General features: G+C 43.7%; 1 protein-coding gene across 6 annotated transcripts in view; it reads right to left on the reverse strand.

Moving 5' to 3' along the window:
• Positions 1 to 20,355, reverse strand: part of CDK18 (cyclin dependent kinase 18) — a 138,167-nt gene that overhangs the window by 22,304 nt on the left and 95,508 nt on the right. For all 6 annotated transcript variants that reach the window (XM_061632154.1, XM_061632151.1, XM_061632155.1 and 3 more), the window contains 10 exons: positions 13,771 to 13,910; positions 9,791 to 9,916; positions 7,527 to 7,583; positions 6,644 to 6,758; positions 5,953 to 6,047; positions 5,185 to 5,247; positions 4,159 to 4,282; positions 2,936 to 3,056; positions 2,291 to 2,388; positions 493 to 598 (listed from right to left, as the gene is read on the reverse strand). In XM_061632154.1, the coding sequence (XP_061488138.1) occupies positions 493 to 598; positions 2,291 to 2,388; positions 2,936 to 3,056; positions 4,159 to 4,282; positions 5,185 to 5,247; positions 5,953 to 6,047; positions 6,644 to 6,758; positions 7,527 to 7,583; positions 9,791 to 9,916; positions 13,771 to 13,910 (1,045 nt within the window). The remainder of the gene's footprint in view (positions 1 to 492; positions 599 to 2,290; positions 2,389 to 2,935; positions 3,057 to 4,158; positions 4,283 to 5,184; positions 5,248 to 5,952; positions 6,048 to 6,643; positions 6,759 to 7,526; positions 7,584 to 9,790; positions 9,917 to 13,770; positions 13,911 to 20,355) is intronic.

Consider the following 20,355-nt stretch of genomic DNA (forward strand, 5'->3'; position numbering starts at 1 on the left):
AGTGCAGTGATCGACTGGGTATATAAGGGGTAAGACGGTCTTTCAGGTATCCTGGTCCCGAGCTGTATAGGGCTTGGTACACCAAAACTAGAACCTTGAACTTGGCCCGGTAGCAAATGGGCAGCCAGCGCAATTCTTTCAGCAGCAGGGAGACATGTTGGTGATACCCTGCCCCAGTGAGCAGTCTCGCTGCTGCATTTTGCACCAGCTGCAGCTTCCAGACCAACCTCAAGGGCAGCCCCACATAGAGTGCATTACAGTAATCCAGCCTAGAGGTTACCAGTGTGTGAACAACAGTGTTGATCACAATGCAGATTGTTGATCTACTATTCTACAAATTAACAAAGATCCTTTAGTTCTCGTTTGTTCCCTGCACCTATATTTATCCAGTGAGAAACAGCAGGACTGATGCTTTTCTCTCTTCCTAGTCTTCTCAGCACTATATGCCCATACCAAATAGGTCTGTCCTACCTTCTAGGGCCATTGTCCTACCTTGGTGCATGGTTTATCAATGGCTGGGCTCGATACTGTGTGAAATTATAAGCCTTGAATTCCTCATTGGATGTGATACCTGGCCAGGAGTCTTCTGTAGGGGTTCCTGTGGCAAAGAAGGCAGGTTTAGATGAACATCTACTGCATGGGGCATTGCACAAGTTGGAATCCAATATCTGGCATGGAATTTAGAATCTGAAAAATCTCAACCTTAGCTAAACACAGACAAAGAAATCTACCCACAGCCACTAAGGCTGCAATCTAATACATGTCTACTCATACAATGGAGAAGTAGCTCCATTGGGTGCAACGTCACTTGCTCCCTGGTAAGTGTATACTGGATTGCAGTCTACGTTTCTATCCCATTTCACCGTAGAGGAACACTTGAAAATGCATTTGCTGTTAAAAGATTCAGAAACCAAGGAGAGTATTGGGCTGTTAGAACACATGAAGAGGCCTTACGCTGACTCACTGAGCTCATCTAACCAGCTGCTGCTTAATCTGACTGGCCACTGACTCTGGGCTTTTTGAGCCCTGCTGCCTCAGACCTTTATAACTGGCAGTGCCAGGGAGAAAACCTGAGACTTTTTGCCTGCAATGGCCACACTCTGCTCCTGAGTTATGGCCCCTCCTGTGCTCTGAGGCCGAGGTTTCGATGATCCACTGACTCCTTTTCTAAAACTCCCTGTGTCCTAGCACTTACTGCTTTGCTCATGCAGAGCATGTTCTTTCTCATGTCATTTCTTTTCTCCTGCCATTCCCTCACTCTTTGTCCTCTCTCTCTCTTGCTTATTTTATTATTATATCCCACCTTTCCTCAAGGTGGTGTATGCTTCCTTCCCCATTTTATCCTCACAACAACTCTGTGAGGTAGGCCAGGCTGAGGGATGGTGACTGGCCCAAGGTCTCCCAGTGAGCTTTGTGGCTGAGTGGGGATATGAATCCTGGTCTCCCAGGTCCTTGTAGTGCAGTGTTCTAACAACTACACCACACTCTCCTTGCACCAAATAATCACAAAATAAAATACAGCTTTTTAAAGATCCCAAATCTTGGGTGCAAATTTAAACTTTGCAAACATTGCAAATTTAAACTCTGCCGCCCTGGGCTCCTGCTGGGAGGAAGAGCGGGATATAAATCAAATAATAAATAAATAAACCATATACCTTCTGTGAAATATAATCTGAAGGCACAAATGGGGTTGCCTTGACACAGGTTTGTTTCTTGGATAGGACTCCATATACTGTGCTCTATCACCAGCCAGAGGAACCTCCTGGTTTACATGTAGTTGATAAAGGCTACACTTTTTTTCTATACTCTTACATATCTTCCATTCATTTTGCCTTTCTCCCCAGTCAGAGCCGCCCCAGGCACCGGGAAGTGGGGCAGTTGCCCTGGGCCCCGTGCTTTGGGGGGGCTGTGCTTGGCGATCTGCTCACCAGCCGGCTCCTCCCTCCCTGCCTGCTCGCCTTTGCCACGTCAGGCAGGGTGCAGAGCTCACATGCTTTCTTTCTCTCCGCCCGGGACAGGGACTCGCTCGCCTGCCCGTCCACCCGCCATGCTGAAGTTGCCGCTGCCACTGCTGCGGTCAGTGAGCAGTAGCTGCCCCGGGGACAGCGAGCTGGGCCGGCAGTTCCGGGACTGGTGCCTGCGCACCTACAGCGACTCGGCCAAGACGAAGACGGTGACCCGGAGCAAATGTGGGGCCCCCCCAACTATGCTTTTGCCCCAGGCCCCACACATGCTAAGGGAGGGCCTCTCCCCAGTCCACATCATGAAGTAGAGAATATGGAGGACTCACCCAATGTCCTGAATATTAAATGCAGCTCTTCTTTCACAGTAGATCCTGGGAACATGGGACGTCCTGTGACCATTTCATAGTGTATGCAACCTACACCCCTACCATAGGCCAAAAAGAGATAAAGCATGTGAAACAATTAGGTTCCTTAGAACCTCTTATCCTACCAAGTCTTTCTCTCATTGCTTCAGCCTTTGCAGAAAAAGGCGGGATAGCCACCATGATGTCTGGTTGTTGGTCTACAACTGTAGAAAACAATGTGAGAGGCAGAAACTGTTTCCTTCTCCTGTCACCCTGGAGAAAGGAACAAGACTCCAGGAATAAGAAGGAGCAAACATGAGGATCTCTCTAATCTCCTCTATAGCAGGAGTGGGGAACCTATGGCCCTCCAGATGTTACTGGGCTCTAAGTGCCATCAGACTCAACCAGCATGGACAGTGGTGAGGAATGATGGGTGCTGGAGTCCAAAAACATCTGAAAGGTACCATTATCCTCATCCCTCATCAAGAATACATCATAGGTTCAGTAACCAAAGGGTAACATGGAGAAGGCAAACTGGGAGCTACTGCTGTTGTCTTCTAGTAGAAAAAGTCAAAGCAGGGAGGATCATTGTACCCACCCTTTCCCAAGCATAGACCCTTGGCTCACCACATGTCAATGGGAGTGGAGTATTCTGTGGATCCTAGCAGGACATCAGGAGGTCGATACCACAGTGTGACAACTTCATTGGAATATGTTTTTGTTGGGACAGATTTTGCTCTGGCTAAGCCTGAGGGGGAAAGGGAAGTCAGTGAGATACAAGGCTGGGTTTTGCCACTACCAGTTTCAGGATGGTGCTAGACTCATATCTGGCAGAAACATAGGAGTATGGAAGTTCAGGTTCTAAGTTCTGGAAAACCGTTAGGTAAGATGCCCTCAGTGGGTCCACCTTGTCCTTGACACTGTCCCCACTGCCGATTTCCTTGCTCCCTCCTATTGGGCCCAATCTGCACAACCACCCAGAGGGAGAGTGCAAGTCAAGTGGAGGATCCTGTTGCCTCTTCTCACTCCTTGCATGCTTGAAGAGGGCAGGTGAACATGAAGTGACAGCAAGGAGGAAGGGTGAGCAAGGCACAAGGGTGTGGACCTTTCCCTTGGCTCACCACATGATCCCAACAGTGGCCCTGGAGAGTGACTAGCAGTACTGTACTTCAGAATCAAGAGAACGATGCAACAGCTTCAGCTTTAACATTCAGAGCTTAGAAAAAATCGTTTTGTGACTTGATCATATATCAGTTGTATTGTTGTATTATAGATAAGTACCATAATAGAAATGGTTCCTTGGATTTGGAAGACACTTGCAGCACAATCCTATACATGTCTACTCAAAAGTAAGCCCCACTGAGTTCAACAGAGCTTACTCCGGGGTGAGTATGTATAGGATTGCAACCTAAACATGCTTGTGAAAAAGTTTCTCATAGTCTCGAAGCTATAATGTATGAAGCATCAAGTGAACAATTAATGGAAAGTCTGTGTTTGGCAAACAGCTTAACTTAGTTTCTTAAGATTTGTGGCATTTAAATTAGAAGCTTGGATATCTGAGGGGGCAGTAGTGGTAGATGTCCCTCAATATATTTTCCCTACAATTTGAAAATGAGGGAAGACCTAAACCAGGGAGAGGAAACTGGTGCTCTCCAGATGGTACTAGACTACAACTCCCCTCATCCCTGGCCACTGGCTATGCTGGCTGGGGATGATGGGAGCTGAAGTCCAACATCTGGAGGGCCACGGGTTGTTCCCTATCTCTGACCTGAGCAATGGCATGGCACCTTCCTATTTGGAACCTAGCCAAATTTATGCTGGAATTGTATCTGTTGCATCCTCTGACTTACCAAAGTCGGCAAGTTTCAGTTCCCCTTTCCCATTAATTAGCAGATTCTGTGGCTTGAGATCTCTGTGTAGGATCTTAAGCTGGTGACAGTAGGACAAACCACGCAGCAGCTGGAACATGAAGATCTTGGAGAAGCAAGGGGAGAGAGGAAGCAGTTAAGATATATGCTAAAGGCAGAGTCTGTTCTGTTGAAAATAAGGCATGAATTACTATTCCTGAAGTGGAATGGAGGATCCTCTAACTCAGATAGTGGGGAACCTCTGGCATACAGGCATAATTAGGCCCACTAGACCATTCTGGGCAGGTCACGCCCACCTATACTCATCCAGCATCGAATGATGTCAGGTGCAGAACAGGTAGCGCTGTGTCTACAAAGGGACAATCAGAAGCTTTATAGCAGGGGTGGCTTGCCAGAGGGTCCTATTTGGCCCAGGAGGCCATTTTCCCCAACATTTCCTGGCTATCAGCTGATGGATGCCTGTTCCCAGCAGCAAACAAGCGCCTGCAGCCAAAGCAGCAGGATTTAACTCCTGCTTGACACCTGCAAACAGGAGTTAAATCCTGTTCAGTCAAAGAAAGCCTGTACTATGCAGGATTCTTTCTCTCCCCCCTCTCCCAGGGAAAGGGGAGAAAGAAGCACTTTGCCAGCCCTATGTCAACCCTGATAAGGATCTGACCTATGGAGCCAGAAAGGTTGTCCACCCCTGCCTTAGAGTGTGTTACTGATTGCTCCTTTGTTGTCACAGCTTACAGTTGGTGCCAAATTCAAACAGTGTCAAATGCAAGCCATTGCTGCAAAGGAACAATCAGAAGCACACTTGTTCCTTTCCCATGCCTGACATATGACACCAGGTGACTGACAGATAGGCAGCCCTGTCCACTTGTTAATGTGGTCCTTGGGTGTTGGCCACCTGTGGATCTAGGCCTATGGCCAAATGTGGTTCCCCAACCCTGCCCTCACTTGAAAGCCTACAAACCAGCTTATACAGAAGAGGAAGCCCTGCACCCATCTAACCCGTTCACTCACCTTCACATTGTACATGCTCATCAGATTCCCACAGTTATCCAGGTATTGCTTCAGGTCACTGTCCTGCAACAATAAGCAATGTCCTGAAAGGCCTAAGTTGCCTTGAAGAACAGGACATCCAAATAACCCAACATTTCTTTAGTAGAAGAAAATGCAAGTCAAGTTATATTTTCCAGCATTTCCAAAGCATGGTGTAAGCTTGTGGTGAACTGCCTCCTCTGCCTCAGAGAAGGTCTACAATAAATCTTACTACACAGCTCAGAACTATCCAGCCTTTCCAGATTATCTGTTTTATTATGCAAATACAGTTCTTACCAAGTTATTAAGCAGGAGATCTAAAGCCACAACTAACATATCTAGTACAGGTTCAATCCAAATATTTTGTCCTTTAACTAGCACATACGTTATGAAGGATTTCAAGTTTCCCAGTACTCAAACCACATTTTGTTACAGCTGAGAATGTGCTAGTCACTTACCCTTATCCCCAAGCATTTCCATTGCTATTTAGGGACAATCCTTGTCACACTTACTCCACCAAACACAACAGGGCCTGCACAGGGTGCCACCTGGAATATTGGTGAGCAATTGTGGTAGGAGAATATAATTCTTTCAGTGTGTTACATGGATATGACATTTTTGGCTGGTCAGCTAAGAGAAGAAAACATTGAACTTGCTACTGAGCCCGAACGACAGTAGGAAGCAGTGCAGAAAGCCTGCAGGTGCTGGACCAGCCAGTCTCTCCTTAAGACAAAAGGTCCTCAGACTCACCAGATACTCAAAGACAAGAGTGAGGGAGCACGTTGTGTGGATGATGTCATGGAGGGTCACAATGTTTGCATGCTTGAGGTTCTTCAGTAAGGAAACTGCAAGTCAAAGGGACATAAGCTTCAGTCATAAGGGGGACACATGCTATGCACTAAAGCCGCGATGGGGAACCTCAGGCCTGCAGCCAAAGGCAGCCTTCCAGGCCACTCTGTCTGGCCCTCCGCACTTTGCCCAGGCCACACCTCCTCCCTAGCCACACACCCTCTCCCCGGGCTAGACACCCCTCACCAGCCCTACTTTGCACTCTCTAAGAGCGTCTTTGCCTGGCTGGAGCGCATCCTGGAACTCTGATAATGCCTCTTGTTTGTCTGGATGAAGGATAGAGAGGGGTGTGGGAGCGTGTGTAGAAACTAGCCTACTGTACAAAGGTAAACTTCACATTTGTTGCTGTGCCCACTTTTTCCCCTGGCCCCAATCACCACTAGCATGTGGTCCCCAGAAGATGGCTGAAAAAGGCCCTTGGGCTGAAAAGGGTTCCCCATCTCTACGCCAAAAAGTTCACATCCGGGAACTGTGGAGTAGTGACCTAAGTCCTTACGAATAGAGAAGGAGAAAGACATGTCCATGTGGAAACAGTACTGCCAGATGGCTCCCTGAAATTTCCACACTTTGGAAAACAAACCCTGCTCCTTACCTTCCCTTATAGCTGTGCAGGGGGCTCCTTCTTCGTGCTCCAACCGGATCTCCTTCAGGGCAACCAGGTTTTTGGTGAGCTTGCTGCGCCCTTTAAAGACAGTGGCATAGGTGCCCTGTGAGGAAGAAGCCAACGAAAGTAAGCAGCTCACAAACAGGGATTAGATTTGCAGCAAAGCCCACTTGTTACTCCCATACATAAAGCAGCATTATGCTGGATTTGCTGAACAGGATAAAATCGCTATGCAACCCTACTTAATTTGGATTAAAAATTACTCTTTTGCAGTCTTCTTCCAACAATATCTGCGGATGGAGTTCATATGATTCAAAATTTCCTCTTTTTTATTGATAAAATAGATTTTATTTTTTTAAAGTATTTTTGAGAGGACAAGTATTAACTAGTTAGCATACGCTGACTGATTTGCATTAAATAACCTGATTTATTTTTTTTAAAGCCTATTTCAATACAGAGGATGCATTTAATGTGGGAAGCACATTTCTTGTCCATGCTATAGGACACTGAACAGTACCAAACTGTTTGCCTGTGTAGATAAATCCCTTGCACGGCCTTTGAACAATTCTATTCACAATTCAAGGTGCATGTTTTGAAGTGGGTAGGGAACCTGTGGCTCTCCAGATATTACTGGACTCCAACCCTTCTTCAGCCTCAGCCAGCAAAGCCGAAGATTGGGAATGTTGGGAGTTGTACCACAGCTGCATCTGGAAGGCCACAGATTCCCTATTCCCATTTTAAATCGATAAAGCCCTTTATAGTTTTGGCCCAGCATATCAAAACTGGCTCCCAAAGTGGATTATAACAGTTAAAAACATCACAATGATACAATAAAGAATATTAAGATGACAGTGCTTCACAAAATTCTTACCTCCCCCAGCTTCTCCAGTTTAACATAGGTTTCCATCTTTCCAAACCCAATGTCTGACTGTCACGAAAAAGAAAGTTGTGTCAATACAAAATATCATATTCTCTTCCTTAGGAAGCTTACTGATTATCGCATTCTGTAAAATAATTGTCTGCAACACATTTGGAGGTGGTGGTGGAGGAAATCAAGGCAGATCCTTGAACTTGTAGCTAAATATATGGTACAAATTACTTTCGCAAAAGCACAATCATCAGCCAGTCACTGGGAACAACCCTCCTCAGAGGAACAGGGGTACATGCAGTGGCACCATCCCAAACATTTCCAGGTGTCCCTCTTCAACTTCCACCCTTTGCTTGTTTAGTGCAAAGGTCTGAAGGGGGCTTGTAATTGTGTTTGCCTGAATTGGCTTACAAGCCTCCTCACAATTGGGAACTCTGATAACCAGAATGTGAGGAGGCTTATACACACATTCAGGCAAATACACTCACAACCTCCATACAGACCTTTATGCTACAAGCACAACGGTTGGGGTGGAGTTGGCGCACTAGAGACATTGAAGGCAGGGCCAATGCATTCACCACCCACATGCCTCTAAACACATGCCCAGGCTGAAGAAGGTTTGGTGTTTCAATAAACTGGAGGATACTTGCTTCTTTCCACATAGTGCTGACTTCACTTGGGGTGTGTGGCAACAAGTAAAACCTTCAGTTGCTTTCATTTCTGACATTTTGCCATATGCCTGTCAGATTGTTCCATTCAAAGAGCCATTTAAGCTGCCTAGTTGGTTCTTCCCTTCCCATTATACAAGAGTCCCTTGTGTAATGACTTTGGATCCTGGCTCAAAGTTGACCCAGGGGTCAGGATAAATAGAATAACCCCCACCTCTTCCATCAACACCTTGTATGACCCCTGAAGAAGACTGAACACTATGGTGGTAACAATACATCTTGTTAAATGATGTATATTTGGGCTCTATTTTACTCTGTGAACACGCCTAGAAAGCATATATAACATTTGCAAACATGAGAGTTACATGACTAAACTGTCTGTGGTGATAAGAGGCTTTCAAAGCAAGAATTAGTGTTGTTTAGGTCATGCATTGTGTTTAAGCATATTTATTATTCAGCACTAGGTGGTGGTAAAGAGATAGCTATCTTCACAATAAAGTAGCAAAAGGATTCAATAAATATTTCATTTTCAGTTCAATAGAGAAAACTTATGAATGGACTGTATCTGAAGCAATTTAGAAGCATGAATCAACCTACAGTTTTAGCTCAACGTTTCAGGTGTTTTCTGTGAGCTCAGCTCATAAATATTGGGAGTGAGGTGGGAAATGTGAACAAGATTCTAGCCATGGCACTTGCAAACACACTGAGGCTAGAAGTGTGGAAAGGAAGGAAAGACAGCAGTCCAGGAGAGCTGCTTTTGCTAAAGAAAGAGTGGTTAGAGGTAGGCACAATTTTTAAAGTAAACACATAGCTTGGCCTTTCCCAAGCATTTTTTCCTGGAATCAGCTATCACTATTTCAGCATAATGCACTTCTGACATACTTGTTCTCTAGTCAAGGGCTGTTATCTTACTTGCAAATAAGATTAGGACTGGGTTGCAATGGACTTCAGATACATCAGAAATATTACGTGATCTCTATAGAAGGAAAACTGGCTCTCCCTTTCTACCTCCAGCTCAGCAAGAACTTACACCACAGCCCTTTCAAGAAAACAGGCAAAGCTTATTGGCCCAATCAGTCACACGTCAATGCATTTTACTAGTGTGATTCCTGCTGGAACTACAGGGTCAATCATATACAAATGCCAAAAAACCAGGTCACAATCTGCACAGCCATAACCCAACAGCGTTACATTTGTGAGTTAAAAGGAACACCTATTGTTAATTTATGAGCTTATTAATATTTATAGGACAGTTGCTTCATGTATATTTTATTGAAGAGACAGGTGACGTTGCATAGCTAAATGCGAAACCTGAAGATATAACGTTTCACTCTTTTTTCAGCCTTGGAGTGCTGAATTCTAACGCTGGCTCTTGTTAGGAAAAAACAGCGCTACTTGCTAGCCATAGTTACACAGATAAATTGGAACAACTAAACAGCAAACATTTCCAGAGTAGTTTCAGTACTGAAGTAGGTGTTTGCCTTGGTTTACGTCATTGCACTTGAGAATTTGCACACAATTATAAGTGTATGAGAACATATCTCTGCTGGGTTGCATGAAGTTGTATGTTCTCAATCCCTGCTAAACAATGGGACTCACAAGAGAAGCCCGTCGAGACATCCTGCTAAGAGGCTTGGAAATCTCTGGACTTTCCATCTCTAGTTTCTGGAGGAACTCTGGGGGAAGGCGAATATCCATGGGCAGAGAGAGGCGCTTGCTGACATCCTATGGAGGAGAGCAGCACAGAGTTAGTTCCTGAGGCCTCTTAAGCACTCAAAAGGTTAGCTAAACATACTTGGTAGTCACAGCCTTATGTCCCACCACATCCCCTTTTATCTTGCCCATTCTGTAGCATGGACCAGTTGTGGCTCTAGCATTTGAAGGGTGGGGTCCTCTCTAATCAAGGGAGGGAGGGAGTGAAACAATTAAAGGCAACCTGCATTATCCTGTTTGTTTGTTTTGGTTCTCCAAACTAACCTTCACATTCAAAATTATTTATTATTTGATTTATATCCCCGCCCTTCCTCCCAGCAGGAGCCCAGGGTAGCAAACAAAAGCACTAAAAACACTTTAAAACATCATAAAACCAGACTTTAAAATATATTTTTAAAAAGCTGTCAAAACATTTAAAAACAACAACGGTTAGAAACATATTTTTTTTTAAAAAGGAGGTTTAAAAACATATTAAAAAGCAATTCCAACACAGACACAGACTGGGAAAAGGTCTCAGCTTAAAAGGCTTGTTGAAAGATGCCGAAAAGATAACACAGATTGTGCCTGTCTAATATTTAAGGGGAGGGAATTCCACAGGGTAGGTGCTGCCACACTAAAGGTCCATTTCCTATATTGTGCATAACAGATCTCTGGATAAGATGGTATTTGCAGGAGGCCCTCACCTGCAGAGCACAGTGATCGACTGGGTATATAAGTGGTAAGACGGTCCTTCAGGTATCCTGGTCCCAAGCTGTATACAGCTTTGTACACCAAAACTAGGACCTTGAACTTGGCCCGGTAGCAAATGGGCAGCCAGTGCAATTCTTTCAGCAGCAGAGTGACATGTTGGCGATATCCTGCCCCAGTGAGTAGTTTCACCGCCGCATTTTGCACCAGCTGCAGCTTCTGGACCAACCTCAAGGGCAGCCCCACATAGAGTGCATTACAGTATTCCAGCCTGGAGGTTATCAGTGCATGGACAATAGTGGTCAGGCTATCCTGGTCCAGAAACAGCCGCAGGTGTCTTACCAGCCAAAGCTGGTAAAAGGCACTCCTAGCCACTGAGGTCACCTGGGCCTCTAACAACAAAGATGGATCCAGGAGCACTCCCAGACTACGGAACTGCTCTTTCAGAAGGAGTACGACTCCATCCAAAGCAGGCAATTGACCAATTACCTGAACTCGGGAACCACCAACCCACAGTGCCTCTGCCTTGCTAGGATTTAGACTTAGTTTATTGGCCCTCATCCAGCCCACCACCAAGTCCAGGCAGTGGTCCAGCGCTTGCACGGCCTCTCCCGATTCAGATGTTATAGAAAAATAGAGCTGGGTATCGTCACTGTACTGCTGACACCTCACCCCAAATCTCCTGATGACTGCTCCCAAGGGCTTCATATAGATGTTAAACAGCATGGGGGACAAGATGGTACCCTGCAGCACCCCACAGCACAACTGCCAGAGGATTGAAAGACAATCACGCAATGCTATTCTCTGAAAACGACCTTGGAGATAGGATTGGAACCACTGTAAAACAGTGCCTCCAATACCCATCTCACCAAGTCAGCTCAGAAGGAGACCATGGTCAATGGTATCAAAAGCCACTGAGAGATCAAGTAAGAGTAACAGGGTCGCACTCCCCCTGTCCTCCTCCCAATAAAGGTCATTCATCAGGGCGACCAAAGCTGATTCAGTGCCATAACCAGGCCTGAACCCAGACTGGAATGGGTCAAGTTAATCTGTTTCATCCAAGAGTCCTTGCAATTGCTGCGCCACAACCCTCTCAATCACCTTCCCTAAAATGGCAGTCAAGAGGAGCGAGGGGAATGAGCAAGTGGTGTGTGTGTGTGTGTATGTGTGTGTACGCGTGCGCACACACTTAAAAATACATGAATTCAAGCATTTATGTCATGTCGTATCTAAATGCTGGCACTCAACTTTGAGGTAACACTTATGTCCATTCTCAGAGAAGCTGTTCCTCTGTGGGTGTATAGAAAATAGTTAATGCTTTTCAGTAGGCACTCGTTTAAAGGCACTCATTTGTGCACAAGTAGAATTCAAGTCCTGATGTGGGGAAAGGGATTTTTATAATGGCAGCTTACCAGCTTAAGAAATCACTAGCCTCTACTGGCACAGACATACTCCACAGAAGAATAACTGTAAGTTCCCCATGGTCACATAACATGCTATGCCAACTCTGGCCAACTCTGGCTACTTTACTGAACATCCTTGAAACAGGCAAGATGGAGCTGTTTCACAAACTACTTTATATCATAAGAAGAATCCCTAGACTGAGCGAAGCACACATCTTTTGAAGACTAACCCAATAAGGCTGATCCGGGATAGAACACAGAGATACAGCAGGGGCTGTCAATGTTGTTCCACTGTAAGCTACTATGGAATATTTTTTAGATTGAAAAGTATATATAAAAATAAACACTGTGTTTCTGGGCCAAGCTGGCCTCTCCCAATCTTGCGCAGGGATACCTCTCTGCCATCCAGCTGGACTCCTTTAATACCTCCTGGGCTAAATCGGTCCTGCACAAATTTTCTTCCCTTGGCCTCTCATGGGAGTCATTATCTTCCCTAGATCCAATCTCAATCAAAGCTGCCATCAATAGGCAACTAAGGGATACAGATCTCCAGCAGGATACAGCTAACGCCACCAAAACCTGTTCCCCTACATACTCTGGGTTGAGGTTCTTTACCCCTCTCCCTGCCCCATACTTAGAATTCATTGACCTTCCGTGCTATAGATTAGCCTTCACTAGGGCCAGGCTTAACTGCCTAACGTCAGCCCTTCTTGAAGGCCGCTATCGGGGCATTCCGTATGCCCAACGTCTTTGTTCTTGCCCCCTTAACGAAATTGAATCCCTTTCACATGTCCTCTTTACCTGCCCCTTTTACTCTATCCCACGTGTCAAGCTCTTAAAACCCCTGATTGCAAATTTCCCACAATACAGAACAATCCCTGACCAATTACAACTTCTCCTAAGTGGCACTGACAAATACATATCGCTCGGGGTTGTCAAGTTTCTCCATCTGGCTCAATCCTTACGTTGTGAAAATATCACAAACCCCTTGTGATGATAGATTTTTCCCCTCCATACCTTCCTACTTCAATTTTATATGCCTGTATTTTTAATTTCTAGTTTTTAATTTTATGTATAACGGGTCATTGACCGTACAATAAACATTGATTGATATACAAATAAAATAAAATACATTTCTAGTTGCAATGCCAGTTCTTTCCTGACATCAACAGACCATTCGTTTTTGAAGACAGGTTCCTGGGTGAGTATGACTCTCAAACTGCCATCATCCTGTTGTATTTAAAGGGGGTCAGCTTTCTAGAGGCCCATATATGTAATTTCTACTAGGGCTAAGCCAAAATGTCTCAGAACGTTTCTGAGAATTTCTGTGTAAATTCAAAGAACATTTCTAAGATTGCTCTTTTTCTCATACCCCTAGAAAAATAAAGCCCCTTTCAGAACCATCCCCCCAATATATATATTTGTGGCAGCTGCCATTTCTACTCCACAATGCCTTGGAACACCACTCAGTCCAAGGCATTGTGAGGGATGCAAAAGGATGGTTAGGCTGACAGTACAGTTGCTGCTGGTGTTGCCATTGCAGCAACAACAACAACAAACCCTAGGAATCTCTACTACTTGTCAATGCTAAATGGTAACTGTCATGCCCAAGAAGCTGTTGGAGAATTTCTCCTCTCTCTGAAGAAATTGTGTGAAATGGCTCCCTTCAATTTCTCTGCCCACAAAGAGGGTGAAGAATTTCAAGAGGTCATTTGTGCACAGGTCTAATTTCTATTATTCCATACAGATTCCCTGCATTTTGCAACAGCAGTTTACCTCCATTGAAAAGCGGCGATGGTTGCCATTTCGATAATGCACAGCAGTTGGGGACTGGCCTTCCAAAGGTGAAGAAGAACTGGGCTGTGTCTGGATGTCTCTGTTCAGATGACTCAGGTACAAGCGTCCTTGTGCCATATCTGGGGAGAAAGGAAGAGCAGACAGCAATTGCCCAGATGACTCCTCAGACTGGCAACATTTGGAACAATTTGGGGTCACTATTGAGAGGAACAAAGGGCAACAAAATGAAAGACATAGTTGTTCAAACCCTGTAGTTGGTAAAGTACATTTCCTTGAATAAGGTTGTAACCCAATGCACACTTTATTGAGACTAAGCCATAATGACATCAGTGGGGCCTTTCAATGCATTTTCCTTGATGAGGGCTGGCTCTTGAGTGTGGGCCTACTCATATATCACTCCATTCCTCTTCTGTGATTTCCCTCCCCAGACCTTTAGCCCAAGCTTTACATGCTGAATTGAATTTTCCATATTTAAACTCTAATAGGAGGCTATAAATTATAGAGATAGAGCCTTTTTGGCTAGACATTCCCTGTTTACACAGGGCTTCATAGGATTTCCAAGAACGTGGCAAACTTTCTGCTTTGTAAATTGTGTTTATAAAGGAGGATACTTGTAAGATTCTATACCAGTTGACTCTTAACCCAGGGAGACATTTTTCTAATTGAGAAATTTGTAAAGAATGTCCTCAATCAAACAGATCTCGCATCGTTAGCAATCCCCTCTGCTCCCAACCTTCAAATTGCCTATATTTGTCAATGTGATGAAGTTTGGGGTGATCTAGGAATGGAAGAAGAGGGGATGGCCAAGGCACTAGTTTGCAGACCCATTGAGTCTGGATTTTCAAGGTGGCATTCAAGAAAGGGTGTGTGATTGAGGAAAGAGCACATTCAAAGGGAGTGATCGTGCTGATGGGCATTTCCATTGAAATCCAAGGTATACTAAGATCAAAATGAATCATTTGAGCTAGTTGTTTAATCTGTGATGCTTCATAATATAGTTGTAGATTTGGCACACAAAAACCTCCCTTATTACTCGAGCGATACAGAACTGCTTTACTTAAGCATGAACGTTACAGTAAGAGTCAAGCATTTGTTGCCATTTCTGTAGGAGTGTGTCAGGGAGATAAATGGGGAGAGTTTGGAAGAGGAAGAGGAATTTGGGTAGAATGGCCATTTTTGCTGCAGCCACTCTGCCAAGCCAAGAAAGGGAAAGGTTTTTCCAAGAATAAAGCTCAGTTTTAATAGCTAATGGATCTAAGTTATGCTTTTTAAATTGTTTTTTGTCTTTGGTGATAGTTACCCCTAGATATTTAAAGCCACCAAATACTAGTGGGAGACCAAATACATCACTTAAGTGAGCCTGTGCTCGTAAGAGGAAATTGATGCAAAAAAGTCCCAACTTGCTGTAGTTGATTTCTAACCCTGCCACTTCTTTAAAATTAGCTACAGGGGTTTTCAGCTGTGGGAGCACATCATGAGGTTCTTGTAAAAACAGGAGTACGTCATCCCTGAACAGGCTGATAAGGTGCTCTTGGCCATTAATAACCAAACCTTTAATATTCATTCATTCATTGGCAATCACTCGTGGCTGAGTAAGATTGTCTTCCAAGATAAGGTCTTTAATGGTGGGTCTGTAAGTGACTGTGGAGGCCAATTCTAGATCCACACAGCCTCCCACAGGGAGAACATAGGTTTCCAGATGGAAGACAGTTGCAATGAGGATTTGCTTGATGTGCCTTCCGCTTAGCTCATTTATCCCTTTTGTTCTGTACTCGTGCGTCTTCAAAGTCCATAGCAACTTTGATAATAGCCTCGACGCTCATGTTACATTTTTGTAGATTAGCTTTAAGAACATCTTTAAACCTCATGCTATCCACCGATATTCCGTTTTCCATCCTTAAGTTGGGAGTAAAGTGGCTGCTTCAAAAGACGGTGATCAGGCATTTGAACAACATGGCAAGTCCAACGAAGTTGATGTTGAAGGATCATTGCTTCAACACTGGTAGTCTTTGCTTCTTCCAAAACGCTAACATTAGTCTGTCTTCCCAAGTAATTTGCAGAATTTTCCAGATGAGCGTTGGTGGAATCTTTCAAGAAGTTGGGAGTGGAGTTTATAAATGGTCCATGTTTCAGAGGCATACAGTAAGGTCGGTAGTACAATGGCTTTGTAAATAAGCATTTTGGTCTCCCTATTCTACGCTTCATTCAGGAGAATGTGGCACTCACAGAGCTCAGACGAGACTGAATTTCAGGAACAATGTCAGCTTTTACAGAGAGATGGCTGCCAAGATAGGAAAAGTGATCAACGTTCTCCAGCGTCACACCATTAAACTGAATTGATGGTGCTACAGAGGGACTAGTTTGTACCTGTTGATGAAGCACTTTGGGTTTTTTTATATTAACTGACAGCCCAACCTTTCCATATGCTTCTGCAAAGACATTTAGGATAGTTTGAAGATCTTTCTCTGAATGTGTGGAGACTACATTATCATCTGAATATTGAAGTTCTATGACAGAGGTTGACATTACCTTACTTTTTGCTTTCAGCCTATTGAGATTAAAAAGCTTTCTCTGTTTGATATATGATTTCTACACCAGTAGGAAGTTTCCCTTCAATAAGGTGTAGAATCATAGCAACGATGCATCCCTGTTTTATGCCTGATCCGACTCTGAATGGATTTCTCTGAAAGCCATTGTTATCCAAAATTGTTGCTGTCATGTTGTCATGAAGGAGTTGCAAAGTATTCACAAATGTATCAGGGCATCCAATTTTCAGAAGGATGGTCCAGAGAGCGGTTCAGTTCACAGTATCAAAGGCCTTAGTCAGATCAATAAACGCCATATATAAAGGTCAATTCTGCTCCCGTCATTTTTCTTGAAGCTGTAGTGCAGTGAAGATCATGTCTACTGTCCCCCTGGAAGCGCGGAAACCATTTTGCAATTTGGGGAGGATAACTTCTGAGATAGGTAGGAGGCGATTTGCAAGGATCCTTGCAAGGATTTTACCTGCGGTAGCAAGAAAAAAAATGCCTCAATAGTTTCCACAAACTGTTCTATCACCCTACTTAAAAAGAGTGATAATTATGGCATCCCTAAAGTCTTCTGGGATCTCCTCCCTCATCCAGATTTTTTTGATGAGCTTATGAAGTTGTTGTGTAAGTTCAGGCCCACCTTCTTTAAAGACTTCAGTAGGAATCCTATCAAGTCCATTAGCTTTGTTGTTCTTCATTTGATTAATGGCTTTACTGACTTCATCCAAATTAATATCCAAATTGAATTTTAGGGACTGCTCTAAGCTTATCGGCCAGTACTTCTATTGCAATTGCAAATAATATAGGAGATACAGGGCACCCCTGCTTGGTGCCTCTTGTTAAATTAATAAAAGAGGAATCAAATCCATTGATATGAATTGTTGCTTGGGAATCAGATACAACTGATGAATGACATGAAGGAAGTAAGGACCGAAATTTAACTTAGTTGATAAGGGGATAGGAAAGGCCATTCAAGACAGTCAAAAGCTTTGAAAGCATCTAGGGAAAGTAGTGCAAGAGGAGAGTCTGTTTGTGAACTATGATGGACAATATTAAGAACCCGTCTTACAGCATCTGAAAGTTGCCACTTATGAATAAAACCTGTCTACCCGGTGCAAATGTATTTAGCCTCTCAGCCATTTAGGTAAGTAGCTTAGCATCTTGATTCAGGAGAGCTATTGGGTGATAGGACCCCAGAGAACACAGATCTTTATGAGGTTTAGGGATGACAACTATTCTAGCTTGTTTCCAGGTCTCTGGGATCCTATCTCCCTTCATAATTCCATTCATCAGTGCTTGTAGATGAGGAAGGAGAATTTCACTAAATGTCTTATAAAATTCTGCACCAAAGCCATCAAGATCTGGGGTCTTTCAATTTTTCAGATGTTTTATAGTGACTTCTATTTCTTCAGAAAGAATAGGACTATTTAAGTATTCTCTATGATCCAGGCTCAATGAGGGAATTTGAAGGTCTGTTAAAAATAATCTTCCAGTGAGTCTGTACCATACAGAATCGTGGTACAACATTTTTTGCCTTCGCAAGAGAGCACACTAGAAAGAACATTTCTCTGTCTTTGTGCACTGCATTGGCTAAGAGCTTAGAGTTCTTGTTTCCGAATTCAAAGTACCACTGTTTTGTATAAATGAGAGACTTATGAATAGTGTGTGTCATAAGCCTGCAGCTCTGTACATTTTGCTGTAAGCTTGCAGTATATCTTAGAGCCACCCTTGTTTTTACAGGCTGTTTCAAGGGCAGAGATTTCCACAATTAGAGCTGTTCTAGCAGCTTCCCACTGTTGTTTTTTTTTGGTATCTTTTAGCTTCTTTAATACACAAACCTCTCATTACTGATTTCATAGCATCTCACACTGTCACTTGGGTGAGATTGGGGGAGACGTTGAGTTTAAAACATTCAGAGAGCGACTCCTTAAGTTTGCCAACCAAATCTCTTTGATGCAGGAGAGATGTACTGAGTCTCCAGGCGGCAGTGCAGGAGCCATTTTGCCTCAAATCAACCACCAATGGGAGAAGGGAGTGATCAGAGATTAGAATTGGACCAATGTCTGCATCAACAACAGCAGGGAGCAGTGTTTTGGAGATCAGGAACATATATATGCATGAATAAACCTTATGCCTTTTTGAGTAAAAAGAGTAATTGTGTTCTGTTGGGTTACATTCCTGCCAAATGTCTATTAAAGCTAATTTATCTATTACATGGGAGAAATCTGAATTAGGACAGGGAGTAGGGCGATTTGTTCCACTCCCATCTTTACCATAGTGCAGAACATCATTAAAATCGCCTCCAACAATAATATCACCTTCAGCAAATGTTTCAAGACGAGTTAAGGTGTCAAGCAGGAAGGAGAGTTGTTGAGTGTTTGGGCAGTAGATAGATGCCAAAGTTATTTTTGACTCTACTATAGAACTGCAAAAAAATAAGTACCATCCTTTAGAATCCATAAGCAATTCTTCCACATGGAAAGGACATCTAGAAGCTATAATAATGGCAACTCCTCTGGATTTGGATGATCGACAAGCTGTGTAATAATCACCCATCCACCAACCTTTACAATTATTTGATCATTTTCTTGCAAAAAGGTGTTATCAGGATCTGCCTTCCGTAATAAAGTTCTGATTCTAGCACACTTCACAGGAGTCCCCAATCCATTCATGCTAAGGGAAAACTGTTTTAGTCCAGACATTTTCTAAATTTGTTATAGCTGGAGGTTGGATTGGTGAGAATGGGAAGAATAATGTGACTGAGAGGGCATGGAGTGACAAAAAAGTTTAAGAACACAACAAGACCTAAACAATTAGAACTGGTCAACCCATATTGTGGGGGAGACTTTGCAGCCTCACAATCTGGAAATACATTCCAGGATTGCCCATGGGTCGACTCTGCCAACATTGGGATAGTGGCAGAGAAAGAGTCTAAGGTTAAGCAGTAACATTCCTCAGAATAGCAAACATATAAAAAGAATGGAGGTTGTCTGATAGAAAATTCAGTCTGGTTTGGAAGAGGAGCCAGCGGTTTGATCTGCAGAAGGACTAGGAGGTATAGATTTAGAAGTGCTCTGCTTATTTCAGCTAGACCATTCGGCTGAAGGTGAAAGTGTATTTCTGTTATGTGGGGATTCAGATGGTAGGTTTGGGAGCTCAACAGATGCCTGACCTATTGTTGAAGCTGTATAAAAATGATCTCCTCGACAAACCATAAACTTGAAAGGGTAGACCCAGTGGTAGGGAATGTCAGCTTTCTGTAGAATCTCAGTGAACTGTCTGAAACCCTTGCGGCGCAGGAGGGAATCGGGGCAGACATCTTAAAAAATCTGTAATTCAGCATTTTCATAGGAGATTCATTTAAGCTTTCACAGTGCAGCATAGATTAATTCTCACTTGTGAAATCGCTTGAAGTGAATAACAATGTCCCTAGGAGGACCACCATCCTGTGATTTATGGTGCAGAGCACGATGAGCCCTTTCAATATCCACTTCTGCTACAGGTTCTGTGACATGCAGTTGCATAAATAATCTCCTTTTTCAGTCCAGGGACCCCACGTATGCACAGATTCTGTCTGCAATTATGATCTTCCAGTTTACAGATTAAGATCTGCCTGCTGATTTTCCAGTTTAATTTGGAGATCTAGTACTTGATCCGTTGTTTGTTCTGATCTTTTGTCTTAAAGCCAGCTCAAAAGCTTCATCAGCAGTTTTAGCGATTTCTGTAGCTTGGGTGGTCAAATCCTTAAGTGACTGTTCAAGGGGTTTGAGAGCAGCTTGCCAATCCTCCATAAGGTTAATTTGCATTAGTTGCATTTGTGCAGCTAAATCTGCCACAGAGAGTTCAGCAGTGGCCTTTGACAGTTTTCCCACCTTCACTTTACTACTTGCCATTTTGAGCGTGTTAGTTTCACCCCCCCACACACACACACTGAGCTGTCAAAAGTTGCAATGTAGCAGAACAGGGATGTTAAAAGCTAGAACTAAAATTAGAGCATTTGTGATCTCCTCTAAGCTCCCCAACCGATGCTACT

Source organism: Rhineura floridana, chromosome 6, assembly GCF_030035675.1.
Source record: "Rhineura floridana isolate rRhiFlo1 chromosome 6, rRhiFlo1.hap2, whole genome shotgun sequence".
NCBI lineage: Eukaryota > Metazoa > Chordata > Lepidosauria > Squamata > Rhineuridae > Rhineura > Rhineura floridana.